Source organism: Esox lucius, chromosome 13 (assembly GCF_011004845.1).
Source record: "Esox lucius isolate fEsoLuc1 chromosome 13, fEsoLuc1.pri, whole genome shotgun sequence".
In the NCBI taxonomy this organism is placed as follows: domain Eukaryota; kingdom Metazoa; phylum Chordata; class Actinopteri; order Esociformes; family Esocidae; genus Esox; species Esox lucius.
In genome coordinates, this window is record NC_047581.1 from 13,296,999 (window position 1) to 13,318,381 (window position 21,383).

Below are 21,383 nucleotides of genomic sequence, written 5' to 3' on the forward strand. Positions count from 1 at the left end.
TGCATTAATTGCAATTATTCACAATTTACTACAGAAGAAAAGTGTGTCCTTAATCATTGTGTTTGAATATTTTTTTCTTCCAAATTGGTCCGTTAGACCAAGGGATCATGGCCCTGAAATATTTACCCTCAAACTACCACACTAACTGTCAGAGTCTAACTGTAGCCCATGTAAATCTAAATAGGAGATTACTGGTTTCTGATCCCATAGCTCTACAATCTCCTACCATTGGCAATAACTGCTACAGTAGGAGTTCAGATGGGCGCCTGCTTTTCTGGTAGATGGTTGGCCAAAAGCAAATAAATGGGTCTTTATTAAATGATTCCCAAATTGAAACAAATGCTTAAGGTAGGCTACTTGAATAGTAGCTACCTTAAATAAATATTACTGATTGGCTGTTTAACAACAATATAAAACCATCTATTTGCATGGACGGCACTAACTTGTAACATGAAATCAAAGTATGCTATTGTATTCTTTTGAAAATAAATTGTGTTGGTTTTATAATGTTTGTTAGGAAGTGTATAACCAAATGAAAATAATCTATTGATTAATCTCACCAGCATTTAATTTCCAGAGCATAGGCTGCCTGATGTTTTGAGCAGACAACTTTTAATTCACCACAAGAAAATGATCCCATGAAAAGGTAGATTAAACCCTTGATTTAAAATTATGGCACGCTGATAACTTACTGTTGTATATGTGTAGAAATGAAAGCAGTGAAAGTTTCCATTTAAACAGGAATGTAGAACATGCAACAGCTGTCGGGTCACCATGACAAAGCTTGCAACAAAAGGTCAAAGTTGAATCTATTGCTCCTTTTCGGCATAAGCAATGTCTATTTGAAAGACAAATGCACACAAGAAAGAGGTCAAAATAAACCATTTGGAATTGGGATAATATAAACATTACCCAATTGTTTTTATTATAACATACCACAAATTCTATGTGAAAACATAACTTCCTGCACTTGCCATGTCAATTTGGATGGTCGCTGTAATTTTCACTACAAAGCTTAAACATCCCTCTTTTCTCTATCCATTCCTCACCTGTGTTCTGGTCCATTTTACCAAAATCTTCAGTTTCTAGCCCTATGAGATGGCCGCATTCACCTCTGCCAGAAGACTGAAACACCCTAAAGGCTTATCACTGGAATCCCCTTAGAGGCTCAATTTCAAAATGACAGGCGAGTAGTCCATCTGACCTCAGCTAAATTGAACATAGTCTGCAATCCACACTGGATTGGCTTAACTGTATGGTAAATTGTGAGTTAAGTGCATCTAGCATTTGATACCTTGGTGTCCCTGTTAAGCCTGCATGCACTGGTAAATTCCAGTCTCCTTTTCACATGTCTACATGATAACATCTACACATCCCATTTGACATTTGTTTGTGGTGGGGAACAGTGGAGGTCCCTACAGTATCTAGTTCATTCCTGCTCCATACCCCTCTAGCTAATTTCCTCTCTTCCCCCATCTTGCTCATCCAACAGTTTGCTCATGTACTCTCATCCCTCCCCCATCTATCTCTTCTCACACCCCCTCTCCTCTTCTCTCTCTCCTCCTTTTCCGTCCAGCCCTCCTCTTCTTGCTCCAGAACTGTCAGATAGCATTAGCTACTTTCACGCTCATCGCCTGTAGGAATAACAGCCGTGAACCTCGCCGAACAGCTCCATTCTCCTGCTCCAGTTAGCTCTCCACTCAGCACAGCCTGCCAGCCTTGCAAATACCAACATTATTCATGTTGTGGCCCTTACTTACACAACATGCCCCACTAAAGGGCAAAGTTAAGCAGACACAAATCTAAGCGGAAGAGGTCATCTTCCCAATATAAAAAACACAAATATTGTATAATCATGTCCCTTCAACATCAGTTTTAGCTGGTGTCTCCAACTGCAGCATTGGACATTCAACTAAAGTTAAGAAAATATTGTAAAAATTCAGGACCAACACAGACAGTTTTGTCACAGGAGAAAAATTATCCTGCAGCAAAAAGATTTGATTAGAAAAAAAGAAAGGATGCTGTCTAAGGGTAAATTAATGTTGATAGGCTATAGATAGTATAGGTTATAGTTCAGGTATAGTCTACAGCTATATTTTGGATATAACTCAATGGCAACCAAATCACAAGGCTCCTTTGAGAGAACCAATTAAGATCCCATTTCTGAAAACATACATACTATGGTAAATCCCTATAAAGAGCCAAACGATTTAGGTCTAAGCTGTGATTTTAGATCAAATAATGCTCACAGTAACGTTCACTGGCCATACAGAGCTACATATAATAGCATTGTGTAACATTATGTAAGTAAATAAAACTGCACTTTATTAAATTACAGTATGAATGAAAAATGTTCAACTTCTACTGTGGTGGCACATCCATAAAGGAAACTTCTGTGACATTTTGTTGCGTAAAACAAAAAAACACTGATCTCTTTCACCCAGAATGAGCAACTCAATATTGGCGATTTCGGATTTCCAGCCATATCCATGAGACCAGGGAGGCAGAAGAGGGAGGTGGGCCAGGACTCTGCTGCGCTTCAGAATGTCAGGACTTTGTGGGCTTACGGGAGAAATCAATGACCAACAACTTTGGATAAAAACACAACACAAGTCTTTCTTTTCACCCTGCAAACTCTGCTCAGTCCTGTGAACGTTTCAGAATTCTATATTCATGGGGGATTTTAACCACACAAGACTTCAACAGGATTTTCCCCAATACAAGCAACTGGTCAATTGTCCAACAAGACGCAATACACTTCTGGACCATGTTTACACCACTGATAAAAAGGGCACACCACGCCGACACCCAATCCCCTGCATACAGACAAAAACGTAAAACTTCAAAGCCTGTCAAACGTACCCTGTGGAAATGGACTGACAAGGCCGTTGGGGAGCTGAAGGACGGCCATGACAAAACCGGTTGAGACATATTCAAGGACAACGATGCCAACATGCACAACTACACTGACAGGGTCAAATCCTACATCAATGTATGTAAGGAAATCTACATCCCACAAAATAACCTTAGTATCACCGCAACAACCAACCATGTTTCACTGGCGATGAAGAGGAAGGCCACAGGGCTCTCTGGTCGGATGAAAAGAGAAGGAGATGGAGAGCAATATCCAAACCTTCCTCCAACCTTTGTCGTCACAGTGCCGGTCAAACAGGAAGCTGGAAAGTAAGAAGCCTGCCGACAGGGTCTATCCAGCTACACCTAGGCACGGCGATGATCAGCTCCTCCCTGTTTTCAGTCCCTGATTCCAGACATGTAGCACTCACCTCAGTCATCAGGAAAGATTGAGCTCCTAGTCCAGCCCCATCTCAAAACAATTACGGATGCCACCCTTGAAGCATTGCAGATTGTTCCAGGAGATGTACTGTCCTGTAGGTTTTCTCTCCAACACCTGATTCTTATAATTAGATGGATGAAAAGCTAAATCAGGTTAGTCAAAATTGGGGTTGAAGAGAAAACCCACAGGACAGTAGATCTCCAGGAACAGGGTTGGGCAGCCATGCTCTTGAGCCTGTGCTCAGTTGGCCTCTAGAGCTCTGTGGACGAGGCTATCAACACGGGCCTCCACTACATCTTCCAACACCTCAACAACCCAAAGTCATTTTTTAATCATATTATTTGTTGACTTTAGCTCTACATTCAACACACATCATCACAGAACTACTAGAGGACAAAGTCTCTCAGCTAAATGTGTCCGGCTGTCATCTCCTCAGATGTTTGCATAAAGGGTCATCAATCTCCATCGAGGTCCTACATGATTGCTGGGAAGGAAGCGTGCATGGAAGTTCACCGTTGAACCCTCCCACACTGGTCAACAACTGTTCCAGATAGGATCCTCCTGAAGGCAGACAGCAGGCGGGCAGTACAGGTCAATCAAAAAATTCTGCACCTGAACAGTTTCTTGGGAGATACTGTGGCCCTCGGCAACTGGCCATCTGTCCCGCAGAGAGAAATAGGACTACGGTTACCAAACCAGGGCTCCTCCAAACCATCAACAAACATTAATAGCTTCCTTCCTTCCCTATACTGCACTTAAATGCCTATTAATCTCCCTGTATTTAGATATACTATAATGATACTGTATGTGTGTACACTGTCTTATAAATGCCTCTATATTACATGCTCACTGCTCACTGCTCATATCTCATTATTTTATATCTATGGGTAACCTACTGGGCATCTGATATTATGCTCAGCCTAATCTGTCATGAACAGATTCAGGGAATTACACATTTTGCAAGATAATTATCGTCGGCCCTCGCAGTCTTTCATGTCAAAACACCAGAAAATGTCTATCAATTGTAGAAACAGTTCACCTGCTTTTACACCATGATTTGATCATTATTTGTTACATTTTACATGGGAATAAAAACACATTTCAAAAGGAATAGTTACGTCAATAATCAAATCCAAATCAATTCAATCAAATGTATTTTATAAACCCCTTTTAACATTAATGGTCACTAAGTGCTTATACATACACCCAGTCTAAAACCAAGACAGAACAGGCGACCACAACATAATCTTTAGCAAGTAACAATAATAACTATGGCTATAAAATGATGCTGAAACTTGGATACTATCAGTTATTAGTAAATTCTAAATTGTCATAGAAGTGACACAGGGTTGACAATTGTTACAATGTTTGCATGTTCTGGAAATTTAACCTGCCTTTATTGAAATACTAATTTGACATGTGGAATTCTCTATTTGAATTCTTCATGTAATTAACATGAATCTTCAATTCATAAAGCAGCTTTTTAAAATTACATTTTTGTGCACACTTCTACTCAAAATAGAAATAGACTTTCATTAAATTAAGGCATTCATTTAATAAAACAACCCAAATAGCACTGTCAAATGCAGGGCATTTCAATGTAAACATTCAGAGGTTACAGTAACATTGAAATACCAATTTTATTACTGATTCCTCCCAGGACGCATTGTGGTTTGCTTCTAAGGCCTGTGCTCAGTTTGCTTCCAGAGCCTGTGCTGTTTGCTTCTAGAGACTGTGCTCAGTTTGCTTCTAGAGCATGTGCTCAGTTTGCCTCTAGAGCCAGTGCTTTAAATTAAGGCATTCATTTAATAAAACAACCCAGTTAGCACTGGCAAATGCAGTGCATATCAATGTAAACATTCAGAGTTTACAGTAACATTGCCATTTTCTCTCCATCACAATACACTCAGTGGTAAGATAGTCACAGGTGTCTATAACACGGCAGATGAAAGGCACATTATTTTCCAATAGGGAGCCTTGACTTTTTAAATTAATTGTATTTTTTCAGAAGTACTGTCCATAGTATATGCCTAGGTTCATAGAAGGTTTTCTATAGAATAATATGGACAATATGGACAAGAATAACATAATTAAAATAGAAATGACCAAAATGACAAATGTTTGACAACAGCAGAGTGGTTTTATTTCCTGTGCCAGAACATGTGAGAATATCGTTTTTGCTATGACATAGCCTACGCACAAATGCTGAGGAATCCTGCATGTCCGCTGATGATGTGAGGACATATTTCTGAACCATATGAAGGATCCAAACCAATGGTAGTCCAATTATCAATCTGACAAGCAATTTTAGACAAATAAGCAAAACTATAGGGGGGAATAGTTTCTCATCATTCAGTCCTTCCTCATCAAGCCTTGCGTAAAGGGCTTAGGCTAATCACCGCAGATTAGTGGGAACTCTGACAGACGCTGTGCCTGGCCTGTTAATCATCTGTGCGATGATAACCATAAATCATCTAATAACTAGTCAAATATTATTAGCAATATTCTTCCAATCCCAGTTAGATTAAATCTACGCCCACAGAAGGCCTGTATTTCGCTTCGTTGACATACATGCCGTTGCTTCTGTTTCATCAATGTCACAGTAATTCCTCTGTGTTAATACAGTATGTATAAGCTCTGCATATTAAGTGAGCGAGATGAATTACACAAGCACTTTAGAGTTACTGTGATCTCCAGAGAGCCCTGTGATTTAGCTGTGAAATGACAGAGCCGCTGCCTCTCATTGGAACATGCATCGAGGGCTAATGACATGCTGCGCCAGACTAACGTGACTATTAGCCCCGCCGAAGCAGCAGGAAGTGGCAAGAACACAATTCTGTCATTACACCCTGACTGGCTGGGAGAGACCTCTAATCAGGTGGGCTTTATCCAAGCCGCACAGGTCCGACTGGTATCTTTGTCCAACCACAGGACTCCTCGGTGGTGACGCACCCCTGGAAAAGCATACCTAACAGGGCCTGGAGACTGACTGGCCAGCGTGGATGGTTTCTGAGTGTGGCACGTGGAAGGCCGGAATTTAAAAGGCGTCCATGGCTGGTTGGTAGGCTATCGCAGGGTTTGTATCACTGCGATAATCACAGTGTAATCTACAGACACATACAGTACACTGACTGTCTGAAGTCAAATGACGGACAGTGTTACACAATAACATCAGAAAAGGGCCCCAACTGAGCTGAGCTGCTGTATGTTATGAATCAATGTGACATTCTGTTGAGGTTTAAAAAAAGATATACACGTTGCAGTTAACCTCTTTTATCATACTTGTACTGAACACAGGTTTAGGGCAATTGATTGTTCAAAGGTCGACTGCAAACAGAAATAGAAAGTGTTACCACTTACCAAGATTACTGTCATTCACTCCATCTGCAAGACAAGCAGAGAAAAAAGACACATTTTAACATACAGTAAATAAAAACACGGTAAATATTAAACCTTTTCTAAAACTATGAAGATGTCCAGTTAATGCAGATAAGCCATTTTATGACTTGAAAATAAAGAATTGACATGGACACACATTAGAAGGAAGTGCCCTTACCAACAGTTCCAAAGAACCTGGCCAAACTCTCTTAATATGCGCTTGACTAGGTCTATTTTAGAAATTCACTACAATCAATGGCATTTCTTGCCATGGCCCATATTCATTTGAATTCCTATTCAGTCTTGCTCTGTATCAGCTGGCTCCCCAGTCCCAGCTGATTGTTCATGTTGTGTCTAGTTGCGTGGCACAGCGTTAAACCCAGGCTCTGGGCTAGACAGGCTGGGGCCGGTATGGTCTGGGAAGACAGGTATGCATAGACAACCCACAGGTATGCTGTGTGTAGCACTCAGAAAACCGTACATTCTTTTGTACTGAACACAAATGAGTCATAGGGGTTGTTAGACCCAGTCCTTACAGTTCACCAGGAAGACAATTCGAAACCTATATCACATCGCCACAGACTACAGGGAAACACAAGAAAAGAAAAACAATGCAGGAAAGACAGTCCTGGAAATTCAAGTCCTAGGAAACCCATCTGTATGGCATGACTACACTACACTACATGAGCCAGAGTATAGAAGAATTTAGCATGAAAAAGGATACAGGCTTTATGTGATGCAAATGATCAGTGAGCCAGTAAAAACTAAATAAAAAGGGGAAGGTATCAAGAGTGTGAAGAGTGAGACTACAAGGATGCTTGGCAGAGACAGATCACAGTTATATTGACCTAGCTCAGAGATGGTTCACTGTTATAATGACCTAGCTCAGAGATGTTTCACCGTTATAATGACCTAGCTCAGAGATGGTTCACTGTTATAATGAACTAGCTCAGAGATGGTTCACTGTTATAATGACCTAGCTCAGAGATGGTTCACTGTTATAATGACATAGCTCAGTGATGGTTCACTGTTATAATGACCTAGCTCAGTGATGGTTCACTGTTATATTGACCTAGCTCAGAGATGGTTCACCGTTATATTGACCTAGCTCAGAGATGTTTCACCGTTATATTGACCTAGCTCAGAGATGTTTCACCGTTATAATGACCTAGCTCAGAGATGTTTCAACGGTATATTGACCTAGCTCAGAGATGGTTCACTGTTATAATGACCTAGCTCAGAGATGGTACACTGTTATAATGACCTAGCTCAGTGATGGTTCACTGTTATAATGACCTAGCTCAGAGATGTTTCACCGTTATATTGACCTAGCTCAGAGATGTTTCACCGTTATATTGACCTAGCTCAGGTGAGATGATTATAAGATGGTTCACTCTTATAATGAAAAATGCCTCCAGGTCATGCAAAGTCTTTGGTCGTCTTGCATGAACCGCACGTTTGAGATCTCCCCAGAGTGGCTCAATGATATTAAGGTCAAAAGACTGTGACAGCCACTCCAGAACCTTCACCTTTTTCTGTTGTAACCACTGAAGAGTCAACTTGGTGCAGTAAAGGCTTCTTTCTGGCCACTCGACCCTTCAGCTAATTTCTTTTCAAGTATAGTCGTATTGTGCTCCTTGAAACAACCACACCGTCTTTTTTCAGAGCAGCCTGTATTTCTCCTGAAGAAACCTGTGGGTTTTTCTTTGCATCCCGAACAATTCTTCTGGCAGTTTTGGATGAAATCTTTTTTGGTCTACCTGACCTTGGCTGGGTATCAAAAGATCCCGGAATTTTCCACTTCTTAATAAGTGATTGAACAGTACTGACTGGCATTTGCAAAGCTTTGGGTACCTTTTTATATCCTTTTCCATCTTTATAAAGTTCCATTACCTGTTAGTTACGCAGGTCTCTTGACAGTTCTTTTCTGCTCCCCATGGCGGGGGATCTAGCCTGCTCAGTGCATCCATGTGAGAGCTAACAAACTCATTGACTATTTATACACAGACACTAATTGCAATTTAAAAAGCCACAGGTGTTGGAAATATACCTTTAATTGCCATTTTCACCTATATGTGTCACCTTGTGTGTCTGTAACAAGGCCAAACATTCAATGGTATGTACACTTTTGATCAGGGCAATTGGGGTGATTTCTGTTATCATTATGATTTAAAAAGGAGCCAAACAACTATGTGATAATAAATGACTTCATATGATCACTATCCTTAAACAAAAGGCAGTTTTCTTGCATGATCAGTCACATTTTCCAAATCAATGCCAACATTTCACAATTTCTGCCAGGGTATGCAAACTTATGAGCACAATTGTATATTTCTTGTTAAGATCACAGATATGAAAGCCCACTGAAAAGACTGATACTCTCTATTACAAAAGGATTATCAATAGAATAGAACAGAATCACATATTGCATACAATTACCCATGAAAAGTCTCTTTGACTCCTCAACAGTAGGTAATAACAATGAAACAACTGCTTGTTTACAAGCCTGAAATCAGTGTGCATTTATGTGCCATTTGGGGTATTTCAGGTACAAAATATAGTGACTAAAACAATTATATTGGACACCAATGACCAAGCTCTGCTTGACTACCGTATACAGGCTCACTGCCGCTGCCCTCCCCCCTCCATCAGGAGTCCACAGAAATGCTACTGACATCTTCACACTGACCATTAAAGACAAGTCTTACGAGGCAGAAGTGGTGACATCATCCACCGGAACACAGCGTAACAAAATAGGCCACATCTGTTTAGTTCTTTAGGCTACAAATTAGACTCAATATGTCACAGAGCATCAACTCACACATAGCAGGCTATGGAAATGGGCCCGGACTGATGTCCATCGGACTGCACAGACCTCCTCTGCTCCTCTTCTTTCTGCTTGTTTGGTTTCTTCTGGTTATGTCAGAGGGACACAAATGTAATGCTAATTTGCATTTAGACGAAGAATAAATGATTGGGGAGTATTAGGTGGAGTGGATGAATTATGGAAGGAGCTGAATTATAAATGGGCCCTGTTCGGTCATGAGAGAGGAGAACGATGGGGGGGGGGGGTGGTGAAGAAATACATAGAGGCAGGAAGTAATGTGGGGTTGGACTGTGGATGGCAAAGACTCACAATAGAAAGATCTGCCACATAAATTACACCTAACAACTTTCATTATCGCTTATCAAAGCATCAATTCATTATTCCAAGAACCTCTTGGTGAACATTGCAAGGGCAACAGCGCCTCTTCAGTACAAAGAGGTACAGAATAGGTTTAGGCAAACTCCCCTATAATCCTAACATATCCACAAACACAGAAAAACCCCTGGAAGGACTACTGTCACCGTGACAACACAAGATCTTTTAGATTGGAACATTCAATCCATATCAACTTTGAAAAACTTAATTAATTACAAGATGCATCTATTCTGACTTCAGAACACTTAATCTTTTCCTTTTATTTAAAACAATTAATAGTTCAAACGTTTAAAAAAATTATGATGGAGAAAGAAGGACAGAATAGGAAAGTGGAGTGGTAGTCACAGAATGGAAAGGACAGAGGAAAAAAGAAGAGTGGGAGTAACAGAATGGAACGAAGGACAGAGGAGAAAAGAGGAGTGGGAGTAACAGAATGGAAAGAAGGACAGAGGAGAAAAGAGGAGTGGGAGTAACAGAATGGAAAGAAGGACAGAGGAGAAAAGAGGAGTGGGAGTAACAGAATGGAAAGTAGAACAGAGGAGAAAAGAGGAGTGGGAGTAACAGAATGGAAAGAAGGACAGAGGAGAAAAGAGGAGTGGGAGTAACAGAATGGAAAGAAGGACAGAGGAGAAAAGAGGAGTGGGAGTAACAAAATGGAAAGAAGGACAGAGGAGAAAAGAGGAGTGGGAGTAACAGAATGGAAAGAAGGACAGAGGAGAAAAGAGGAGTGGGAGTAACAGAATGGAAAGAAGGACAGAGGAGAAAAGAGGAGTGGGAGTAACAGAATGGAAAGTAGAACAGAGGAGAAAAGAGGAGTGGGAGTAACAGAATGGAAAGAAGGACAGAGGAGAAAAGAGGAGTGGGAGTAACAGAATGGAAAGAAGGACAGAGGAGAAAAGAGGAGTGGTAGAAACAAAATGGAAAGAAGGACAGAGGAGGAAAAGAGGAGTGGGAGTAACGGAATGGAAAGAAGGACAGAGGAGAAAAGAGGAGTGGGAGTAACAGAATGGAAAGAAGGACAGAGGAGAAAAGAGGAGTGGGAGTAACAGAATGGAAAGAAGGACAGAGGAGAAAAGAGGAGTGGTAGAAACAAAATGGAAAGAAGGACAGAGGAGGAAAAGAGGAGTGGGAGTAACGGAATGGAAAGAAGGACAGAGGAGAAAAGAGGAGTGGGAGTAACAGAATGGAAAGAAGGACAGAGGAGAAAAGAGGAGTGGGAGTAACAGAATGGAAAGAAGGACAGAGGAGAAAAGAGGAGTGGTAGAAACAGAATGGAAAGAAGGACAGAGGAGAAAAGAGGAGTGGGAGTAACAGAATGGAAAGAAGGACAGAGGAGAAAAGAGGAGTGGGAGTAACAGAATGGAAAGAAGGACAGAGGAGAAAAGAGGAGTGGTAGAAACAGAATGGAAAGAAGGACAGAGGAGAAAAGAGGAGTGGGAGTAACAGAATGGGAGGGAAAGAAAACATGAGAGTAGGGGTGCGCATCGAGAGAGCAAAGGGAAAAGGGAGTTTCCCCCCTAAAGACCTCTTTCTCAGACCCCCACTTAGTGACTAAAGGCTAAAAATATACTCTGCATGTTGGGCCACCCGGCTTCCTCAAACTAACTCAATAATTCACAGGCTGCATGAGAGGAGGATCTGTGTAACACAATACAGTACAATAACCCCAGGAACCAAAAAAGACTTACACAACGACCAACCATTTAATTACTGAACTTGCTAAGCTAAAAGTGAAAGGAATGTGAGCTTTGATTGGTCGGGTTAGCTTCCCTTTTTCGGGCCTCCAAATGTGCACAATGCAAGATCGAGCTCTACCAAGCAATCCCAACCATCTCCTCCCATGTTGATGTCCACCGTGCAGTGACTTAGCCTGTGTTAATGCAGACATCCCAATGGAGAATTATTTTGTTTTGACTTAACAATTTGCATTTTAACCATGTGATGAGAACAGAGGCAACCTGTCAAAAAGCCAATAAGTGGAAGCGATCTCAGTTTAAATGTAGCGTAAATGCGCTAAGAGTAGTTTGTTTAATTTCAGCTTTGGTGGCTATTTGAGGTAAAAGGATTGTTAAGCAACAAAGCTGTAGGTATGTACAGGGCCAGGCATTGGTCAAGAATAAGGGCCTATTCACGTTAATAAGATGTTATTTTTTTACCTTTTAACAAGCTTTTTACCTGTTCAGTGTTTCAAAGACAGATATGAATGTAGGCTACACAATTTGAGCTCTTATAGGAATGTGCAATTCAACCAATGCTGAAAGTGCTTTACTCAACACTGGGTTAATAACTTCAAAGGCAACCTGACATCACCGGTTAACAGAATATAGTATGCATTAATCTGTGACATATTAGCAACGATTGGAGTGGGAGGGGTTGATGGTATCAAGTTGTATAATCCTGTGCGCCCATTTCTTCGGCTCAACAGCCTGGGAAGAGTTGCGTGGGGGCACGTGCGCGTGGCATAGCAGGAACATAAGTCCTGGGGCAGGCTGATCGTGTTCAGACACCTCTGCAAGGTCTGCTGTGTTTGTGTTTGGTCTGGTGCTGCTTTGCTGCACATCCACAACACCAGGCAACAGGATCTGAAGGCCAAGGGCCAGGCCTGTCACTCTTCAGCCCGCTCCGCAAGGGCATCCAATCACAGTGCTTCTCTCGGACCCTGGACATGCTATCACCCTGACCCCCATCATTTGCTTCTGGAGGGGGGGGGGGGCTCTTTCTGTACGCCCATTTACCCCACGGTGAATGAACTTCAGCCCATGGATCCTCCCCATTCAGACACCCCAGCCACTCTTAACAAGACAAGAACTCAAAGTGAAGTTCAAAGACCTGAATATGGCACCAACACAGGAGATCAAAGTGTCGCATCGCCTCTACATCCGGCCCTGCAATTTGAGACCGGACTCATTTTTCTATGCTGTGTAAAGGTCCATCACTGCTCAAACATCAACAACCTCAATTAAATTCCAATTCCCAGAGATTAGCAGGATCATAACTATTCCTGAACGACGTCAAGGGATACATTTTTACATATTAAGCATAATTTTCTACCTACTTTATGAGTTGAAGCATCATCCCAAGAGTTGCTTTGGTCAAAGTTAAATTTCTGTTTAGTTGAGTGTATTTGAAATGTACTGAAGTTTTAGGACTCCAAAACATGTTCTAAACTGTCTCCACAAATTATTAAAAAATGTTTATGCCAACATCAATCGCTGTGCATTTGAAGAAAATGGACTGGCTCCGTCAGCCGTGGTAAGTCCAGTGTTGTTATGCTGGTCGGTTTGGATTTACGATAGCACAAAAATCATTGACACTTGCTGGAAATTAGGGAAATTATTTTATTTAAAAGAGGTTGAGAGAGAGTTTCCTATTATGTCTCACATGAGGTTCTTTAATGCAACTGCATTCAGAAGAGATAACCCTAATACTTCAAAGGCCAGAAGCCTGTAATCTCCTTCTCTCTATACACTGCATTCACTATGATAATACTACCCTGACTCTATGACATTCTTAGGGATCCAAACCAAGGATGAGAATTTCAGCTCTGTCTCTCTCTGTCTCTGCATGCAAGGAGTATGAGTGCATGCTGGGAGTCGTGTGCTGTGTGTGGTTGGACGGCCTGTGTTTCTCTTGGGATTTTTTTCAGTTTTCTATGCATGATTTAGTTATATTCAGTGGTAGAATTACGTATGGTATTTCTTGTTAGAGCTTGGCTGGTTTAAGTGGGGATGGAGAAAAGGTAGGTTATGAAAATGAGCTAAAGACTGTAAATGTACCAGAAGGGAGCGCAGCACCTAATGGGCCACAGACACAGACTGCAGTAGGAAAGGGTGGTTCTGGAGAGAGGTTTTCCCAGACTAATGTGGAGATGCCAGTACTAGCAGTGAGGTGCAGGGGGGGGGGTGGGGGGGGGGGGGTCAGTGCGAGCTAACTTCCAGACAGTGGAGGAGATGCCAGTATTAGTGGTGGGATACAGGTGGGGGGTGTTGTGAGGGGTGTGGCAGAAGGGAGTCATGGGAGGTAGGTTGACTGGGCTATGTGGTGGGAGGGGAACATGTATTCAATCTTGGTACTAATTGCAAAGCTGGGGTGGATGTTTTGTTTCCCTCAGGCTTAGGGGTGACTGAGTTATCTACAACAGAGATTGCTGATGATCAGGTGTTATTAGGTAAGGAAGATGTTATTGGTATTTTGTGTTATTTTTGAATGTCTATGCTACCAATGAATGTACCAAGAATATTGCTGTTTTTGACTGATTACAGGAAACCTTAAGTGTGACCGAGGTGTGTCTGGTTATAGGAGGGAATTGTGACAGCACTGGATTAAAGCTGCAGCCCTGTACCTGTTTCTGCGTGACGGTGGGCAAGGCCTGGTGGACATTTCTTTAAAGATCCGATCATCTTGCACGCTAAGGAAAATCGTCGTCGAAGTCTCTGAGTCTTCGCCAGTACCTCATCTGAAATGTTTCACTGACTCATCTTACTCTCACCGCTGGACGGAGGGCCAGGACTACATGGCCCCTGTGCTCTGCTTGTTCTCCTCCTGGGACATTGAAGGAGGATGTGGGGCTACCAGATCGGTAGGGCTGTTTGATTTGATCACTCGTTGGTTCTCCACTTTGGGTGAATTTATTCTTCCCAACTATTTTTATTTGGACCAAATTACAGTGTTGGGGGGCGAGGTGTTGTCGTCTTAATACTGTGTCAGGGGAAGCTAAATTAGTAATTTGGAAGACATGGAAGGATTGTATTCTGGGATATGGGTCTGTGGTTGTGGTGGGCATGTTTGAGGGGATTCTGGCAGCAAGACTGAGGGTTGGGTATGCCTATTACAAACTGGTTACATCCTTGAGCATATGGGTCATTTCAGTGGTTGTTGTGTTCAGTTTCCGTGGAGGATGATCTGATGTTGTGCTTTTAAATTATAAAAAAAAAAAAGATTTGTTTGAATATTTATTGTATTGTGGGCTCCTAGACACAATAAAGATTTTTTAAAACCCTTATACTTTCAGTCTATCTTTTCCTCCCCATCTGTCATTGGGATGCTACGTTGCAGTGTGAGAAAGTCAGCAACAGCACTACTGCATACCGTATCTGTGAAACTCATCACACTCGTATTTAAAAGCCCTACTTTACCACACACACACACACACACACACAAACACACACAAACACAAACACACACACGCACTTCCACAATTGACAGCCCAGTAACCTACTTTTCCTATGGCCCCAAAAGGAGCAGACATGACTCCATCAGATCAGCTGTGGTCACAAAACCCAGCTGGGACCTCTGATTCAGATGGCAATGGACAAACAGCACACATCCACTGTCTGTATCAACCGACATGTGCTGCAGCTTCCCCTAAATCACACAACCCAATCTGATGCACCCAGAGCACGCCGTGATCCAGCAGCACATATCCACACCCACTCACAGTCACTTTGATGTGTCAATGAAGACATGGAGAGCAGAGCATCCCCATGCTGGGGGAGGGGGGCTACACTGGGGAGTAGCAGAATTGTGTCCTCACAAGAATACAAAACCAAGAAAACGTATGTCTCTCTGTGTGTGCATTTGCTTGTTTAACTATTCTGGCGGGAACCCAAAATGTTTCGCACATGCCAGTCTCCATGAGGAAAAAGGCTATTTTCGGTATAGGGTTAGGTTTTGGGTAAAGATTACTATTGGAGTTAGGGTTTATAATTAGGGTTAGGGGTTAATGTTTTGGGTACATGAGAAAAGAGAGCCCCTCCAGGTAAACGTCTGTGTTTAGTCTGACCGAAGGCAGGTTAAGGATGGGCCTGTCATCAGAGGCACAGCTGCAGGACGTGCTCCCCCTCCCCCTAGCCTTCCCATACATCCCCCAACTCAGGGAAAAGGAAGACACTTCATGTGGTGCCGTGGGACAAAGTGATGTGGGACCTTCCTTGAGGGGTACTTTTTTTTTAAATGTATATTTGTTAAAAATAAAGGAACAGTGTTTTATACAGAATTATGACACAAATCTGAAATTATTTTTGTTAAATAGAAATAAAATCCAAGAGAAACAGGGACTCTGATGCTTTTCGGCAATCCTGAAGGTCTTAAACAATGTCAACTGGCACCAACCCCAAGCAGTACTGTGCAGCTGTTTTCATTGAATCGGGCAAAGGCTTTGATTCCATTAATCACCTCATCCACAGACTCAGCAGCCTCTGGTTCTCTTGCCTCGTTTGAAAACAACTTCTCTGTGTACACTGCTTCAAATCTACTGTCTAGACAAGGTGTTCTCAACTCTGATCCTGGGGAACCAGACTAGTGCTTGTTTTCTATTCTACCTGAAAGTTAACTGCATTCACCTAGTGGCCCAGGTCTAACTTAGTCAATATTTAAAGGGCCAGAGAGAAAAGCAGCAGTTCTTTGGGTCCCGAGGCCTGGAGTTGAGAACAACTGATCTAAACGACTGGCTGTTTTAATGGGTGTTCCTCATGGTTACAATCTCGGTCCGACTTCATTCTCTAACTACGCCAATAATGTTGCACTGCTGCCAGTGACTCTCTTTAATCTCTAAACAGATGACACTTTTCTGTTTAAACATCTGGCTCCTTAATGAACTCAGCGCTGACTACTCTCCAACATAGTCTAAATAAAATGCAACACACATTCTTTGACTACCAACTACTCCACAATTCTACTGAATGAAATTGTGTGCTCTTCAATTGAGAAACACATGTACCTGCCGACCCGACAAACATTCTCACCTTATAGGCATTGGATGTGATCAGGCCTACAAGTATCTCGGTATCTAGACTGCTCACTTTCTCTCTCTCTCTGGTACCTATTCATCCCTCCTTAGCAAATATACAGTTAACCTCTGCTCACTCTTCAATATCTTCCTACCCAATAGAAATCAGCACTCAAACAGATCCCTTACATCTACAATTCCAAAAGCCAATTCTTGCTTGGCCTTGATTCCTCTTAGTTCTCTGCAATGACTGGAATTAATTGCAAAAAACACTTTACACTCCTCCATCATTCCTGCTATCTGACCACTGTACCTGCTACGCACCTTTTTAAATATGTATACACTCACCTAAAGGATTATTAGCAACACCTGTTCAATTTCTCATTAATGCAATTATCTAATCAACCAATCACATGACAGCTGCTTCAATGCATTTAGGGATGTCAGAATGGGAAAGGTGATTTAAGCAATTTTGAGAGTGGCATGGTTGTTGGTGCCAGGCAGGCCGGTCTGAGTATTTCACAATCTGCTCAGTTACTGGGATTTTCACGCACAACCATTTCTAGGGTTTACAAAGAATGGTGTGAAAAGGGAAAAACATCCAGTATACGGCAGTCCTGTGGGCAAAAATGCCTTGTTGATGCTAGAGGTCAGAGGAGATGGGCCGACTGATTCAAGCTGATAGAAGAGCAACTTTGACTGAAATAACCACTCGTTACAACCGAGGTATGCAGCTAAGCATTTGTGAAGCCACAACACGCACAACCTTGAGGCGGATGGGCAACAACAGCAGAAGACCCCACCGTGTACCACTCATCTCCACTACAAATAGGAAAGAGAGGCTACAATTTGCACGAGCTCACCAAAATTTAACATTTAAAAACTGGAAGAATTTTGCCTGGTCTGATGAGTCTTGATTTCTGTTGAGACATTCAGATGGTAGAGTCAGAATTTGGAGCAAACAGAATGAGAACATGGATCCATCATGCCTTGTTACCACTGTGCAGGCTGGTGGTGGTGGTGTAATGGTGTGGGGGATGTTTTCTTGGCACACTTTAGGCCCCTTAATGCCAATTGGGCATCGTTTAAATGCCACGGCCTACCTGAGCATTGTTTCTGACCATGTCCATCCCTTTATGACCACCATGTACCCATCCTCTGATGGCTACTTCCAGCAGGATAATGCACCATGTCACAAAGCTCGAATCATTTCAAATTGGTTTCTTGAACATGACAATGAGTTCACTGTACTGAAATGGCCCACACAGTCACCAGATCTCAACCCAATAGAGCATCTTTTTGGATGTGGTGGAACGGGAGCTTCGTGCCCTGGATGTGCATCCCACAAATCTCCATCAACTGCAAGATGCTATCCTATCAATATGGGCCAACATTTCTAAAGAATGCTTTCAGCACCTTGTTGAATCAATGCCACGTAGAATTAAGGCAGTTCTGAAGGTGAAAGGGGGTCAAACACAGTATTAGTATGGTGTTCCTAATAATCCTTTAGGTGAGTTTATGTGTCACCTCATCTAATAATAACAATTTTACTACAAATGATTCATAAGTTTAGGGAGGTATGTTCAGTTTGTAGACTGAGAGGTGAGTTAGTCGTTTTTGATTTCAGAGTTTGTCAGGTATTCTTTAGTTCCTTCAGCCTACGTGTGTGTGGGTCCTCTGCTGGTTTCATGTGCAGTGAATTCCTAAAATGTTTCAGTAGTAAACATTTATATATTCAGTATCTCACAAAAGTGAGTACACTCCTCACATTTTAGTAAATATTTTATTATATCTTGACCACAGGACATGATGCTGAGCATGTGCACTCAATTTCTTTAGTCGACCATGGCGAGGCCTGTTCTGAGTGGAACCTGTCCTGTTAAACAACTGTATGGTCTTGGCCACCCGGCTGCAGCTCAGTTTCAGGGTCTTGGCAACCTTCTTATAGCCCTAAGACGGCACTGCATTAAAAACAGACAAGTTTCTGTAGTGAACATCACTGCATGGGTCCAGGAACACTTCCCAAAACCATTGTCTGTGAACACAGTTTGTCGCCGCATCCACAAATGTCCGCAAAAGTGAAAACTGATTGCAGGTGGACTGAGGCAAATCTGGACACTGTCCTATGGTCTGACAAATAAAAAATTTAACTTGTTTTTGGGAACCATGGATGCTGCGTCCTCTGGGCTAAAAAGGAAAAGGACCATCCGGCTTGTTATCAGTGCACAGTTCAAAAGCCAGCATCTGTGATGGTTTGGGGGTGCATTAGTGCACATGGCATGTGTGACTTGCACAACTGTGAAGGCACCATTAATGCTTAACAATATATACAGGTTTGGGAACAACATAAGCTGTCGTCACGTCTTTTTCAGAGAAGGCTTTGCTTATTTCAGTAGGACAAAGCCAAACCCCATTCTCCACATATTACAACAGCTAGGCTCCATAGTAAAATAATCCGAGGGCTAAACTGGCCTGGCTGCAGTCCAGACCTGTCACCCATTGAAAATATTTGGCACATTATGAAAAAAGAAATATGACAAAGGAGACCTGTTGAGCACCTGAAATCATATTTCAAGCACCAATGGGAAAACCTTTCACTTTCAGAACTACAGCAATTGGTCTCCTCAGTTCCCAAACACAGTGTATGGTTAAATGAAGTGGTGATGCAACACAGTAGTAAACATGCCCCTGTCCCAAAATGTTTAGACATGTTGCTGACATTCTGTTTTTATTTTTAATTTACATAGCGTCCCAACTTTTTTGGTAACAGGGTTGGACATAGCCCCGACATTTTCGGGTACCAACAAAATCTGGACATATTAACACTGTGTACATAAATGAGTAATTTTCAGTACTTGACATGCCATGATTGCCTGAAGTCTGCGAACAATAGACATCACCAGACACTGAATATTCTTGCCAGTGATCCTCTGCCAAGCCTGTAATGCAGATCTTCAATTTCTGCTTGTTTTTCGGCATGTGAAAGTATACCCAATTAAAATAATTTGATTGGGTGATTGAGTCAGCCAGTCAACAATATTTCCCTTTTTGGCCCTGATAACCTCCTTGGTAGCTAAAGCAGGAAGTATGATGAAGTGCAGTCCAATGAGTTAGAGAAGCATTTGTTTGTATCTCAGCTTTCACCCTGCTGCTGCAGTCAGCAATCACATCATCAATGAGACAGTTTCAGTTACAACCATACATACCAAAGCCACAACACTCCCTCTTACAACCATACATACCAAAGCCACAACACTCCCTCCACTAGGTTTCACTGATGAGGTGGTAGACTTTACACAGTTTCGCTCTGGTATAAGTTACTCATTACTCCAGAATTAAGCAGTCTCTTTTAGGTTCTTTTTAGCAAACTGTTCTTGAGGCTTATAAATGGTCTGTATCTTGTGGTGTACCCTCTGACTTTCTGCTGGTGTACTCTTCTGTATAAGGTAGTCTTTGACAAAGCTATGCCAACATCCTGGATTTTGTTCTTCACCTGTTTAAGTGTTGAAAAAGAAATTATTCGCCATTGAAGGTATTTTTCAGTCATCCACTACAGTGGTCTTTCTTGGTCCAGAAGGTTGTTAATTTTCAACATTTTAGATTTTAGATTTTCATCACAAATATTTTTTGACTTAATTCTGATTTGCTTGCCTTATGATGGCCAGTTTGTCCTGAATTGACACATTTTGGTCCTCATATTGTCAGACACCAGTAACAGACATCCAACGTAAATGCAAAACCTACAATCAAGCCTCGACATTGACAGCTCTCGCGTGCATGCAATAACAATGCAAACAAACACAGCTGCCTGAAAAGAAACAGTCGCCAAGACATTTTTCCAAATACTCTGGCTAAAATGGTAGGAGTATGTGAAATACAGAAAATAAAAATAATAAAATGTGTCACTGTCCACATGCCATTGGAATGCACTGTACATAAAGGACAAATGTTATCTAAATGAGAAATAGAGGGCCAAAGTATTGTTAAAAAAAATACAGTGTCTGGCCCTGGCTGGGGTGCCTCTAGGCAAGTCTATGTGCCTTGCAGCCACAGTCAGGGCCTAGCTGCATAGGTGCTTCTTGGCATCCTCATGTGCCTTGCGGCCACAGTCAGGGCCTGACGGCAAGTTGCCTCTTGCCATCTCTGCACGCATATGTTTCATTATCCCCAATCAGAGGCAGCTGCTCCCTATTGCCTCTGATTGGGGGTCCTGTTTAAGTTACCCTTGTTTTCCCCTTAGTTTGGTCGATCATTGTTTGCATTAGCTGTGTTTGTTTTCTGCAAAAGTTTCGGGTTTTCTGTCGCTCCTTTGTTTCTTTTGTGGATAAAGATATTAAAAGGATGTACTTAAGCTCTGCGCCTCGTGTCCTGCCTACCCAACACCATGACATACAGGGGTTGTTCAAATAAAATACAATTAGCAAAAGTATCCATTGTATGATCATTCTAAAACTACTGCATAAATTATCTTAAAGTAAATAATAAAAAAAGAGAAAATACTTTTAAACACACATGAACATACTCAAGCTGTAAGAATTTCAAACCCTGTGGGGGCTCAAAGAATTATAACTATTCACTTCCTTAACCCTAAACCTAACCCTGTCACTAACTTAACCCTAATCCTGACCCTAACTCTAAATGATAAGCCTGAATCCAATTGTAACCTTTGTCCTAAACCTAACCCCCAGACCGAACCCCTAAACCAAACAGTATTTTTCCTTGTGGGGACCAGCTAAATGTTCTCACAAAGTGTCATTCCTTTTGTTTTACTATGCTTGAGG

At 41.9% G+C, this 21,383-nt stretch overlaps 1 protein-coding gene across 1 annotated transcript in view; it reads right to left on the reverse strand.

Moving 5' to 3' along the window:
* nr6a1a (nuclear receptor subfamily 6, group A, member 1a) overlaps window positions 1–21,383 on the reverse strand; it is a 95,514-nt gene that overhangs the window by 36,404 nt on the left and 37,727 nt on the right. Inside the window, exon 3 of the mRNA XM_010876206.4 lies at window positions 6,656–6,679. Within this exon, the coding sequence (XP_010874508.1) occupies window positions 6,656–6,679 (24 nt within the window). The remainder of the gene's footprint in view (window positions 1–6,655; window positions 6,680–21,383) is intronic.